Here is a 13,536-nt window from a genome sequence, read left to right on the forward strand (position 1 = left end):
TCGCCTCTGGACAGCCACCGGACCTTGTTGTGGAGCAGGAGGTCAGAATATATGCTTTCCACCTCATCCAATAGCAAACGGAACTGGCGGTGGTTTAAACCCTTTGCCATTATTTTATTAACAATCTGAATGACCACATCCATCACTTTTGTGCATTCCGGGGGAAATGTTTGAGCACACAATGCCTCTTGGTGCAGGATGCAATGAAATGACAGCAGCGTTCTACCCAGCGCCTTCTGCAGTAGAGCCACAAAGCCCTTCTGTGCTCCTCTCATGCTCGGTGCCCCATCAGTAGCCACTGAGACCAGGTGGTTGGTGTTTTATTTTTTAGCACTTAAAAAGTCCAGGACAGCCTTACAGATATCCTCACCCCTTGTTTGGTCTTTTAGTGGTATCAGCTCAATCAGTTCTTCCTGTGGCCCAAAAGAGTTCACATATCGGCAGAACAGCGCTATTTGTTCAATATCACCTTCATCTTTGGACTCATCACAGGCGATGGAGTACGCCACAGCTGAATTAATGTCTTGAATTTGCTGTTTGCTAATGTTTTCTGCCATTTTTAGGGTTCTGTCTTTGACAGTCTTCGCAGAGAGAGGCATGTCTTTGATTTTCTGCACAATTTCATTCTTGTTTTTGAAGTCCATGTGTAGATGTTCCGAAATATTAATGAATGCTTCTTTTATATACTCTCCATCTGTGAAGGGCTTCCCGTGCTTGACTATTTCCTGAGCGGCCACAAAACTAGCATATGTTGTGGAATTTTCAGTCTTCACCCACTTCTTGAAATTATTTTTGCTCATATTAACCTTCCTCATAAGTTCTGCAATGGCTTTTCGTCTCTCATCTCCATCTGGATATTTTTCAGCAAAGGCTGTGTGTTTATTCTGGAAATGTCTTGCAATATTCGACTTTTTGTTGTTTGCAAATTTCTCGCCACATATTAAGCATACTGGTAAACCAGTCTCGTCAGTAGAGAATGCGAATGATTCTGTCCATGAGGAGCGGAGCTGATGGAGGCAGCCATGTTTTGCGTTACCTAGCAACGGCAACGTTATTGCCTGTCACCGGGCGGGCAGTGTGGAGCGGAGCGGCGACGCCAGAGCAGGTGTCACAGTGCGCCTCCTCCCCTCGCTAGCATCCGCCCCGGAGCCGCGGTCAAGGTTCAAAAGAGCCGCATGCGGCTCCGGAGCCGCAGGTTGCCGACCCCTGGTAGTAGGTAAACCCACTAAAAGAAACTCCTTAAAAAAATGTTTTTATTACAAATGTCTTTTTTTTATTTAAAAAAATTGTAACTTTTTTTTAAAGAAGTCGAGCGGACAACGTGGAAGTGAACGACGTTTCGACCACGAGCCTTGAGCGCGCCACACACACACGCACAGAGAGAGAGAGGAACGAATGAAGTTGAATAATAAAACAACAACTTTGAGTTGCGCGACACGCGCTCAGCGCTCACCGCGTGTTGAGAAGCTTCGTGGGCGACGCGATTCCAGAGCTCAGGGGCCGCGGCGTTCTCGATTCCCGGCGGGCAAATAGATATTTAATTAACAAGACGTCCACGCTTTTAAAGAGACGCTTAAGTGATTGACGCCGATTTGTATTGATTGCTTTATCAATTAGGTGTTTTTTATTTAGAGTGATGCACGCACACGACGCAGGTGAGCCTGAGGCACGTGGCGCCTGATTGGTGTGCGGGCAGTACGTTGTCACAGTGAGCACACAGTCTCGTGGATTGGACAACAGGAAGTAGACTAAACATGTTGTTACAAGATGTTGACCACGACAAACAGAGGCATATCACGTGAAGTGAAAGCGTTGAAAAATATAAAGGGGCAGAAATGACTCCATCGAGAAAACTAAATTTTAATTAAAACCCAGTACACATGCAACGTTGAGACAATTTGGTTAACATAGGTGTTCACACACAGTGTGGTTAACAGGTGTACACACACAGTGTGGTTAACATAGGTGTACACACACAGCGTGGTTAACATACAGTGAGGGAAAAAAGTATTTGATCCCCTGCTGATTTTGTACGTTTGCCCACTGACAAATAAATGATCAGTCTATAATATTAAAGGTAGGTTTATTTGAACAGTGAGAGACAGAATAACAACAAAAATCCAGGCAAAAATGTTATAAATTGATTTGCATTTTAATGAGGGAAATAAGTATTTGACCCCCTCTCAATCAAAAAGATTTCTGGCTCCCAGGTGTCTTTTATACAGGTAACGAGCTGAGATTAGGAGCACACTCTTAAAGAGAGTGCTCCTAATCTCAGCTTGTTAGCTGTATAAAAGACACCTGTTCACAGAAGCAATCAATCAGATTCCAAACTCTCCACCATGGCTAAGACCAAAGAGCTCTCCAAGGATGGCAGGGACAAGATTGTAGACCTGCACAAGGCTGGAATGGGCTACAAGACCATCGCCAAGCAGCTTGGTGAAAAGGTGACAACAGTTGGTGCGATTATTCGCAAATGAAATAAACATAAAAGAACTGTCAATCTCCCTCGGCCTGGGGCTCCATGCAAGATCTCACCTCGTGGAGTTGCAATGATCATGAGAACGGTGAGGAATCAGCCTAGGACTACACGGAAGGATCTTGTCAATAATCTCAAGGCAGCTGGGACCATAGTCACCAAGAAAACAGTTGGTAACACACTACGCCGAGAAGGACTGAAATCATGCAGCGCCCGCAAGGTCCCCCTGCTCAAGAAAGCACATATACTTGCCCGTCTGAAGTTTGCCAATGAACATCTGAATGATTCAGAGGACAACTGGGTGAAAGTGTTGTGGTCAGATGAGACCAAAATGGAGCTCTTTGGCATCAACTCAACTCGCCGTGTTTGGAGGAGGAGGAATGCTGCCTATGACCCCAGGGGCGGTTTCTTCATTAGGGCGATTGGGCGACGCACCACCAATGTCATTCAACCACAGAGTAACGCTAGCCGTTATTGTGCCTCTGGATATAGTCCAATCAGCGTCATGTCACGTTCTGTGGAGTACCGCCTCTTTTTGGGCGATTTCACTCCGGCTGAGAATCGCCCCGAGTGGCCCCATAGACTTACATTCAAAGATGTTTTTTTTCGAACGGCGGGCGCTGCAATGCATTCTCTATGGCTTCCGGGAGGGCTCACACTAACGTGCTAACGTCATCATACGTGCTTACGTCATCATACGTAAGCACGTTTCAGTCAACAATATTATTTGTCGCCACCTAGTGGAATCTTTAATAAAATAAACTTGAGTGGTTTGTTTTAATAGTGAGTATAGAAACAAACAAGATGTATTGTAAGAGTCACTTTATTTTTCATTAATATTAAAGAAGTGAAGTTGCCTTTACATGCTTAAGCTGTTAATTTATCCATTGCATGGGTGGACCTTATCCTTATCAATCATCCAGACATTTGCCCCCCCTGAGAGATTTTGCAGGAGCCGCCACTGATATACACTACACTTATATACACTACACTATATACACTACACTTATATACAATGCACTCGATATGTTACATGTTGATATACATGACATCTTGTTTTGACGTACCGGGCTAGAGTTTTTGTAGCTGCGAATTTAAAGTGTTTTGCATGTTCCGTCAAAAAAAAGCCTCAATTTTTCGATTTAAAGCTTTCGTGACTGCAGGGATTCATCTTCTTGGTTCTTTTGGTCAAGTCACGTGGAAGGGAAATAATAAAATATTAAAAATTTTAAAATTAAATTAAAAGACGACTTTTTCGGAAGCTTGTGTCGCCCGAAACGTCGCGATTAAATTTTTTTTAATTTTAATTTTTTCACCTCCGTGACTTTACCGAAAAAAACACAGAGTATGCGCATATACTCTTTGCTTATTTCTATTTTATATTTAAAATCTTCACCCACGTGACTTTACCGAAAGAAGCAAAGGATATGGATCATATCAGTCACGAAAAACTTCAAATCGACTGCTGCACACACAGAACTGTGGCCAGTGTTGACTTTATGGGCAGCGCTTATCAGCTCTACGGAATTTAGCCCCGCTGCCACGTGGTCGCCTATCCGCGCTACGTTTTCTAAACGCGCCCTGCTAAAGCCACGCGTTCCCACCAGCGGTCCGTCTCCCGCCCTGGTTGTGGTAGCGAAACGTCGAACCTCCTCCTCCACCTCCACCACCTCCACCACCACCACCTCCACCACCACCTCCACACGAGGCAATAGCTTCGTGTGTCACCTCCTCGCCACGACGGAGTAGAGAGCTCAAGACCCCCACCACCCACACAGACGTCTACGGAGCGAACCACGAGGTGAGTGAGTGCAGCCCTAGGCCTGCTTCGGCTAGGCCTGGGCTGGGTGACATTGCCCAGCCTGCTTGCCCTGGGCTGGGCCGGGCTGGGCTACATTGCCCGGCCTGCTTGGCCAGCCTAAATGTTTCTAACGGGTTAAGATGGATCGTAGACAGGCCAGCCTAAATGTTTAGGCTGCTCTGTCTAGAATTTCCCTTGGGAGATCATCTCTGCCTGGTGCCTTTCCTGGTCTCAGACTCTGGATCTCCTTCAGGACTTCCTCAACAGATGGCACCTCAACCAGTCACTCACAGGGGTGACTTCTTCCAATATGTGAGGCACCGCAGCCTCAGCAGTGTCATCCCCACTTTGTGCCATGATGTTTTCCTGGCTGAGGGATTTCCCCTCCCCCAGGACCTCACAGAAATGCTCAGCAAATCTACAAACCTGTTCCTGGGGGGGATCGGAGATTGGATCACCATTCTTTCCCCGAATGATGGTGATAGGTGTGGCACTACAAGTTACGTTTTTGATGGAATTAAACAGTGATGTCTGATCACGGGCTACTGAGGCAGATTCCATCTCCTCAGAAACCCGCGACCACCACCCATCATTGCAGTGCCTCACGGCTCTCAGAACCTCCGAGCGAAGGCTGCGGTAAGCCTCCTCATTCTCTGACGTGGAATGCCGTAGACTATGAGAGTGGGCCTGTCGCTTTTTCTCAGCCAGCCTGAAGACCTCTGTCAGCCAGGGTCTCTGGGGAGGTCTGAACCGCATACCCAAAGCAGCCATTGCAGCTGCATGAGCCACAGTCATTAACCTCGCCCATTTACCCTCTATGTGTATCTGTGACCCTCTGTGACAATTCTCTCTCTCTCTATCTCTCTTGCGTCTCTGTGTGATCGCTGCTGCTGCTGCTGCTAGCGGCGGCGTCCTTCCGGCAGCAGAGGACATCCACGTGACCGGCGGCGTCTGCGTTCGAAGCGTTTGGGGGCGGCGGGGATGGAGCAGCAGTACGAGTCCGTGGCCGAGTTGGGCGCTGGGGTCTACGGGGCCGCGACGACTTTGAAGGCTCGCGACCTCCGGGACCAGGGCCGCTTTGTGGTGCTGCTCAAGGGCCTGCGCCTGCAGACAGGCGGGGGCCCGGAGGAAGATGCCTGGCAGCTGCTGCAGCTACAGCTGCTCACGAAGCTGGAGCACCCCAACGTGGTGAGGTGGGTGTCTCTCCCACCCCTCGCGCCGCGTCACAATCCCTCGCAATCGTCGCCGCGTCAGCCTCCAATCCTCCACGGTCATCGTGTCTTGGTGTCACTCGCCTTAAGTTGTCGCCATCTCCACCGTGGATGGAGTTGGAGCACCCCAACGTGGTGAGGTGGGTGTCTCTCCCACCCCTCGCGCCGCGTCACGATCCCTCGCAATCGTCGCCACGTCAGCCTCCATCCTCCAATTGTCCACGGTCATCGTGTCTTGAAAAGATTAGGAGACAGATCGTCGTCGTCGTCGTCGTCAAACCGAGATGACTTCTGCGCTCTCTTGCTCTGATGTCTCCGACCCCCGACCGGCCTGCCCCAGGCTGCTGGACGTCTTTGTGGATATTCGTGACGAGGGCGGCGCGCGTCACGCCGTGGTCTGTGAGCTCGTAGACCAGGATCTGTCCACCTACCTGGGGAAGTCGCCCCACACACCGTCCCACCACATCAAGGTGCCACCGCCAGCACCACCACCACCCACCCCGTCACTCCCTACCCCACCCCCAAAAGGCAACACCACTCTCAGAGTCTCTGTGTATCTCTATGGGTCTCTGTGTGTCTCTGTGAGTCTCTGTGTGTCTCTGTGTCTCTATGAGTCTCTGTGTGTCTCTGTGTGTCTCTGAGTCTCTATGAGTCTCTATGAGTCTCTGTGTGTCTCTGTGTATCTCTGAGTCTCTATGAGTCTACCAGTCTCTGTGTATCTCGCACGCACGTTGCCAGCCGAGCCTCGGAGCGGCTAACGAGTTTACACTCCCCCCCCCCCTCCTTGTGCCGTGACCTTGCGTCGTGACCTTGTGCCGTGCCCTTGTGCCGTGACCTTGTGCTGTGACCTTGCGCCGTGACCTTGTGCCGTGACCTTGCGCCGTGACCTTGTGCCGTGACCTTGCGCCGTGCCCAGGAGGTGACGCGCCAGCTGCTGTGTGGGCTGCGCTACCTGCACGGCCACGGCCTGGAGCACCGCGAGCTCACGCCACGCAGCGTCCTGGTGACGGCCTCGGGGCGCGTCAAGCTCGCCGGCTGGGGGCTCGGACGCTTCCTCTTGGACGGCGCGAGCACGGCTCTCACCCCGGCGGTGAGTAGAGAGAGTGAGAGAGAGAGGTCTTCTTGGTTCTTTCGGTAAAGTCGTCACGTAGAAGGGAAGTAATAAAATAATAAAAATAAAACATAATAAAATAATTCTCACGACGTTTCGGCCACAACGCAAGCAGCCGTCCTCAGGTGAAGACCAGGTCTGTCGAGGAGACAGCGTCTGAATCTGTCTTCCGGCCAACACCGGCGACGATTATCTTAACCGGTCCCGGGCCTCCCCTAGGTTGACTCAGCCTCAAAAGAGTACCCGGTGCGGTGCGCGGTAAACATCGCCACCGGGTAGACAAAGGCGGCCGGGTGCGGTGCTGGCCACCCACCCCCTCGTGTGCCGGCCGTCATAGGCGCTGCTACTCGCTAAGGGCACTTGCCCCTACGGTGTGTGAAGGCTACACGGGGGATATTTGTCTTTGTGTGTGCCGCTGCTGTAGGTGTCCCCGTCGTGGTACCGCGCCCCGGAGCTGCTGCTGCGGGTGACCTGCGGCCCGGCCGCCGACCTGTGGAGCGTCGGCTGCATCTTTGCTGAGATGTTTACACGCAGGTGCTCCTTGAGCACCGCCACCCGCACACCCACACACCTAGCAACCCACCCACCTAGCAACCCACCCACCTAGCAACCCACCCACCCACCTAGCAACCCACCCACCTAGCAACCCACCCACCTAGCAACCCACCCACCTAGCAACCCACCCACCCACCTAGCAACCCACCCGCCCACCTAGCAACCCACCCACCCACCTAGCAACCCACCCACCCACCTAGCAACCCACCCGCCCACCTAGCAACCCACCCACCCACCTAGCAACCCACCCACCAAACCACACACCCAGCCACCCACACACCCACCCACCCACCAATCCACCCACCCAGCCACCCACCAACCCACACACCCACCCACCTATCAACCCACCAAACCACCCACCCACCCACCTATCAACCCACCCACCCACCAATCCACCAAACCACCCAGCCACCCACACACCCACCCACCTATCAACCCACCCACCAAACCACCCACCCACCCACCCACCCACTCACTCACCACCCACCCACACACCCACCCACCCACACACCCACCCACCTATCAACCCACCCACCAATCCACAAAACCACCCACCCAGCCACACAGCCACCCACCTATCAATCCACCCACCCACCAAACCACCCACACAGCCACCCACCCACCTCTCCCGCACGCAATGTCACCACAGGCCTGGCAGGGTGGCGTCGCCATGGCGCCCGTGCCAGGATAGGTGCCCCCGTGGGTCCGACCGAACACCATGCCACCTCTCCCCCATTGAATTGGTGTTGTTGTTATTATGATGATGTGTCTTTCCGACAGACCTGTTCTTCTGAACACCACCAGGCTTGGCAGCGTATATTTAAGTATTTAAGTATATATTTAAATATATACGCTGACAAGCCTGGTGGTGCTCATTCAGACGCCGTCTTTCCGACAGACTTGCTCTTCACCCGAGGACGGCTGCTTGCGTTGTGGCCGAAACGTCGTGAGAATTGTATTTTATTGCGTTTTATTATTTTATGATTTCCCTTCTACGTGACTTTACCGAAAGAAGCAAAAAGGTTCTAAGCGACATCGCATCAGGTGACCTCCTTGTCTCCCCTCAACGCAGGCCTCTCTTCCCCGGAGGCTCCGATGTCGATCAGCTGACGAAGATATTCGGGTGAGTAGCTCGTGGCGAGCGTGCCGTGGGGAGCGGTGCGGGGGCCAATAGACGCCATCTCATTTGTTAGCGGAGAGCAACGTGGGGTGGGGGAGGGTGGGGGGAGGGGGAGAGGGAAGGGGGAGGAGGGGGAGGAGGGAGGGGGAGGAGGGGGGGGAAGGGGGAGGAGAAGAAGGGGGGGGAGGAGGAGGAGGGGGAAGGGGGAGGAGGGGGAAGGAGGGGGGGGGGAGGGGGAAGGGGGAGGAGAAGAAGGAGGAGGGGGGGGCAGGAGTATTTGGCTGTTGATGTAAATTCCACAACAGCCACTCCGTTGCGCAATCATTGATGAAAGTGGGTTGATAGTCAACAGCCGAATTCTCACCGTCACCTCCGCCGCTACCCCCCCCTTACCCCCCCTCTTACCCTCCCCCCTACCCCCCCCTTACCCCCCCCCTCCCCCCGTGTCCCCCATGTCCCAGTCTGCTAGGCGTGCCGAGCCTGGAGGAGTGGCTGCTCGGAGCCTCCCTGCCGCACGGCGACTTTGCCGCGCAAACTCAGCTCGGTGGTCGCCACTCCTCCTACGGTCTCCACGCTGCCCCGCGGGCCCTGGTCGACTCCACGCCGGAGATGGGGCTGGAGGTCGCGCCGGGCAACGAGAATGTGGCGATGGCGCTGCTGCTGGTGAGACGCGGGCGGATTGTACGCGACGGCAATTGTCGCGCTTCGACGGGGATTACCGTTGAGCGGGCAATAACGCATCGCCTCTCGTCTCTGTGTGTCTCTCTGTGTCTCTCTGTGTCTCTCTGTGTCTCTCTGTGTGTCTGTGTCTCTCTGTGTGTCTGTGTCTCTCTGTGTCTCTGTGTCTCTCTGTGTCTCTGTGTGTCTCTCTGTGTCTCTCTGTCTGTGTCTCTCTGTGTCTCTCTGTGTCTCTGTGTCTCTCTGTGTCTCTGTGTCTCTGTGTCTCTCTGTGTCTCTCTGTGTCTCTCTGTGTCTCTCTGTGTCTCTCCGCGCCCTCCGCACGCACGGCCGTGCCTCCCGCAGGAGCTGCTGACCTTCAGCCCCCGCAAGCGCATCTCTGCGTCTGTCGCCCTCTTCCATCCGTACTTCTCTGAGGCCGCAGGCGTGGCCACGGGCGAGGCCTAAGGAGTAGGCCCTGGGGCAAGGCCTAAGGAGTAGGCCCCGGGGCGAGGCCTAAGGAGTTTGCGTCCTTTTTTGTTGCCCCCACCTTAAGAGGGTCGCTTGTGTTGCGCCCGAAACGTCGTCATTCGATTTGTTTTAATGTTTCGCCGACGTGACTTTACCGAATAAAAAAGCTAAAGGGTAATAAAAGTTAACTCTGAAGCAGCAAAAGAATGGCGAGGTACCTCTTTGTTGTTGTTGTCGTCGTCGTGTTGTTGTTGTTTTCACAAATGTGCAGCGGGCGACTTATTGAGAGCACACTCTCTCGCGTAACGCGGCTGCACACTGGCGATCCTGACACGCAGCCCCATCTCCGGCCTCGCCACGCCAGCTGCCCGTCCTGCCGAATATCCGTCACGAGGTCGGCCACGAAGAGATGATGCCGGCGAGCAGCGACGCAGCCAGCACCCACGGCGGCACGAACCGCCGGTCCATCATCCCTCATATCCGCCAAGCGCCACCTCTGGCCACGCCCCCTTTCCAGAACCCTCCAGCCGCTTCCCAGAGGAGCTTCTTGACCGACTCCACCTTCATCTTCACCCCAGATACGCCCCCCCACCCCCCATATAATGAGGCATTGCGTAATGCACCCATGACCGTAATCACCACTCCAGGCCGACAGGTGTCACCCTATAGTTATAGGTTATTTAAATCCTTTATACTGGTAGGAACGAAGTGAACCAGCCTACAATAGATTATATCGTCCGTCCGATGTCCGATTAGGTGTAGCAACATCGCCCCCTACTGCAAACACTTGGCAGGACCCTACAAAAACCTTTAGACTCAGTGAGGCTTTCCTGGCTAAACAAGTGTAACATTCCCTTATAATTCCCTGAGATAGCTTTTAATGAAAACATTTAAATTACAAATTAACTCACAGCGGCCTAAAGCCTACAGCTAGGCCTAAAGCCTAGAACTAGGCCTCAAACTCTCCCTTCGTATCGTACCCCCGCCATTTCATTTTATTATAGCCATTCATTTGTTCGTTCCTACCAGCCCACCCCGCAGGGACCTGTTCTAAACGGAATCAGCACATCAAATTAAATCCGCAGAGGAGGGGAAGACGGGTCCCAAGCAATGGACACTCACAACCATCAGTGGCAGATACTCGGCCGAGAGAGTCGAGAGAGAGAGGAAGAGACTTTTCAGGACTTTATTTCCGCTAAAACATTAACAAAAAACCATTACGGGGAAAAAACACACGTAAATTGTAAATCGATAAAACATCAAACTCTTTAACAGCTGTGTGTGCACGAACTACACGTGGCACAGGGATAGAGGCTGTGCAAACGAGGCGGTGCACGGACATCTCCGTATGTAGCAAAGTCGCTACGTGAGTGGGTGAGTGTGTGAACAGATGAGTGGGTGAGTGTGTGTGTGAACAGGTGAGTGAGCGAGTGGGTGTGTGAGGTGAGTGGGTGAGGTGAGTGTGTGAGGTGAGTGGGTGAGCGAGTGTGTGGGTGGGTGAGTGGGTGAGCGAGTGAGTGGGTGTGTGAGTGGGTGAGCGAGTGTGTGGGTGGGTGAGTGGGTGAGCGAGTGTGTGGGTGGGTGGGTTAGTGGGTGTGTGAGTGGGTGAGCGAGTGTGTGGGTGGGTGGATTAGTGGGTGTGTGAGTGGGTGAGCGAGTGTGTGGGTGGGTGAGTGGGTTTTTCTATTTGATGAATCAAAATGCGATGTGAAAAAAATATTTTTTTCTCCCCGACATTTTCAAAACGAAATGGCGTTGACGCGTCAAACACCTGAAATCATTTTTTTTTTACGGATTCAGTTGTCGGTTTTCATTAAAGTGTAATGACAGGGTCACGCCTGGCGGGGTCACGGGGTCACACCTGGTGACGTCACGGGGTCACACCTGGTGACGTCACGGGGTCACGCCTGGCGAGGTCACGGGGTCACACCTGGCGAGGTCACGGGGTCACGCCTGGTGACGTCACGGGGTCACGCCTGGTGATGTCACGGGGTCACACCTGGCGGGGTCACGGGGTCACGCCTGGTGACGTCACGGGGTCACACCTGGTGATGTCACGGGGTCACACCTGGGGGGGTCACGGGGTCACGCCTGGTGACGTCACGGGGTCACACCTGGCGAGGTCACGGGGTCACGCCCGCTGGCCTGGGAAGGGATTCACGGGTACGGCCACAGAGGCAACAACCGATCAACGTGAGCACGTCGAGTGAGCGGGCGGGCAACTTGCGGTTTGACGGTGAACACGGCAGAGCGGACGTGAGCTTCAGAGCGAACGCCGAGCGGTGGGATGCCGTCCGCGGCCTGACGAACGCCGCCGCGACGGCCACGCGGCACTACGGGTGCGTGCCGCTCGTCGGCAGGCGCGCGGCGACCGGCTGCCGGGGCGCGGGGAAGTCGCCGGGATACGCCGGGAGGTTCCGGACGGGGCAGCCGGGAGGCAGCGTGGCGGCGGGGACCGGGCCCACCCTCAGGGGGTTGGCGTCGCCGAGGATTTCGTAGAGAAGGCCGCTGGCCACTTCGCGAGCTCCTTCCGCGCTGGAGCTCAGCACCGCGGGGAAGAAGCCGCTGCCTTCCCGCATCATCCCGGGAACGGAGACCTTGTACAGGAGGCCCATGGGCCTGCCGGGCTCCGAGTGAGCGTGCAGTTCGAAGGTCGCGTGGCCCACGCCGGCGCTCCGTAGCAGCGCCTGCAAACGCGTCTCCCACGACAAGACGGCCGTCTCCGGCAGCTCGTCCAGACCGATTGGCGTGGGCCACGGGTGGTGAGGTGCCCGCCAGAGCAGCGTGTGCGCCGCCCAGCCCACAAACAGGTTGTGCGGGGCCTTGTCGGAGACGGCGCACATCCGGCGGCGGGAGGCCTGGGACTGCCGCCACCTCCTCCTCGTCTTCCATTGCCTCCTCCTCCCCCACCTCCTCCTCCCCCCACCTCCTCCACCTCCTCCTCCACCGCCTCCTCCCCCCCCCCCCCCTCCTCATCTTCAGTTGCCACCGCCTCCTCCCCCCCTTCCTCGTCGTCTTCCGTTGCCACCACCACCACCCGCCGCGGCAGCAGCAGCAGCAGCCGCCCGCCCCCGGGTCTCGCTGCGGGATGGCCCAGTCCACGTGGATGTCTCGGCCCCACAGCCGGAAGGAGTACGGCAGCAGCACCCTGCGGGCCATGCAGGCCGCGCGGTGGCTCTCGTATTCGACGAACGCGAAGCCTCGGCTGTGGCTCCTGTCGTGGCGACAGAAGCGCATCTGGACGTCCACGACGCCCTCCGTGACGTCGCTCATTGCCGCCATCACCTCGGCCCGCGTCCTAACCTTCGGCAGCCCCGCCAAGAAGAGGCGGCGATTGTCGACGCTCACGTGAACCGCGATCCGTTGCCCCGGGCGGATCTCCGACTTGTGGAGTCTCCTGACGGCGTCCGCGGCTTGCGAGCGCGTCGCGAAGGTGGCGAAGGCGTAGCCGCGGTTCTCTCCGTGGTACGTCATCATGAGGCGCAGCTGGTACAGCCGCCCCACCGCCTCCAGCACGGGCACCAGCTCGTCCTCGTACAGGTCGCGCGGGATCCTCGCCAGGAACACCTCGCAGCCGCGGGCGGGAGGGGGGCCCTGCCAGTCGGGCGGCGGTCCCAGCTTCCTCTGTCCGTTCTCCTGGACGATGTTGTAGCCCGTGCGCAACACGAGGTCCAGCAGGTCCCTCTCCACGCAGCTCATGATGTCGAGCATCGGCGCTTTGTCCACGGCGGCGGTGACGACGGGGCAGCGGCTTGGGGCCCGTTGGAGCCCTTGACACTCACCGGCGCAGAAGCCTCGTGCCGACAAAGCCACGGCGGGGGGCGGAATCAACTCGTGAAAAGGCGGGAACTCGCTCGGGCCAAGCCTACAGGCCCAGCAGTGGAGAGAGGAAGAGAGAGTGGAGAGACGGATGGAGAGAGAGCTACCTTTGTAAACTCGGAAAATCACAATAAAATAGAAACCCAAGAAACTGTGTCTTGACCTTTGAACCGCCCTGTATAATGACCCCTCACCCCCAGTAGACGACCTGGTACCCCTCCTCACTCATCCACTCACTGACCCATCCACGCACCTCACACAGCCAGTCACTCACACACTCACCCACCCACTCACCCGCACACCCAGTCGCTC

The 13,536-nt window shown here is 55.4% G+C and overlaps 2 protein-coding genes across 2 annotated transcripts; one reads left to right on the forward strand and one right to left on the reverse strand.

The window, feature by feature from the left end:
• The first annotated feature begins 4,141 nt into the window (after nucleotides 1–4,141).
• Nucleotides 4,142–9,593, forward strand: LOC133362705 (cyclin-dependent kinase 4-like). The gene is made up of 8 exons (XM_061581626.1): nucleotides 4,142–4,280; nucleotides 5,184–5,473; nucleotides 5,832–5,961; nucleotides 6,408–6,581; nucleotides 7,027–7,136; nucleotides 8,230–8,280; nucleotides 8,739–8,940; nucleotides 9,301–9,593. The coding sequence occupies exons 2-8, from the start codon at nucleotides 5,262–5,264 to the stop codon at nucleotides 9,400–9,402; spliced, it is 981 nt and encodes a 326-aa protein (XP_061437610.1). The 5' UTR covers nucleotides 4,142–4,280; nucleotides 5,184–5,261; the 3' UTR covers nucleotides 9,403–9,593.
• A 2,145-nt stretch (nucleotides 9,594–11,738) lies between these two features.
• LOC133362707 (probable RNA-binding protein 46) lies at nucleotides 11,739–13,184 on the reverse strand. Its single transcript, XM_061581629.1, has 2 exons — nucleotides 12,475–13,184; nucleotides 11,739–12,227 (listed from the first exon to the last, which is right to left on the reverse strand). Exons 1-2 carry the CDS (start codon nucleotides 13,114–13,116, stop codon nucleotides 11,739–11,741), a joined length of 1,131 nt encoding a protein of 376 aa, XP_061437613.1. The 5' UTR covers nucleotides 13,117–13,184.
• Nucleotides 13,185–13,536: the final 352 nt, after the last annotated feature.

The sequence above is a fragment of the Lethenteron reissneri genome, unplaced genomic scaffold, assembly GCF_015708825.2.
Source record: "Lethenteron reissneri isolate LAM-NWPU_2019-01 unplaced genomic scaffold, ASM1570882v1 scaffold_1583, whole genome shotgun sequence".
NCBI lineage: Eukaryota > Metazoa > Chordata > Hyperoartia > Petromyzontiformes > Petromyzontidae > Lethenteron > Lethenteron reissneri.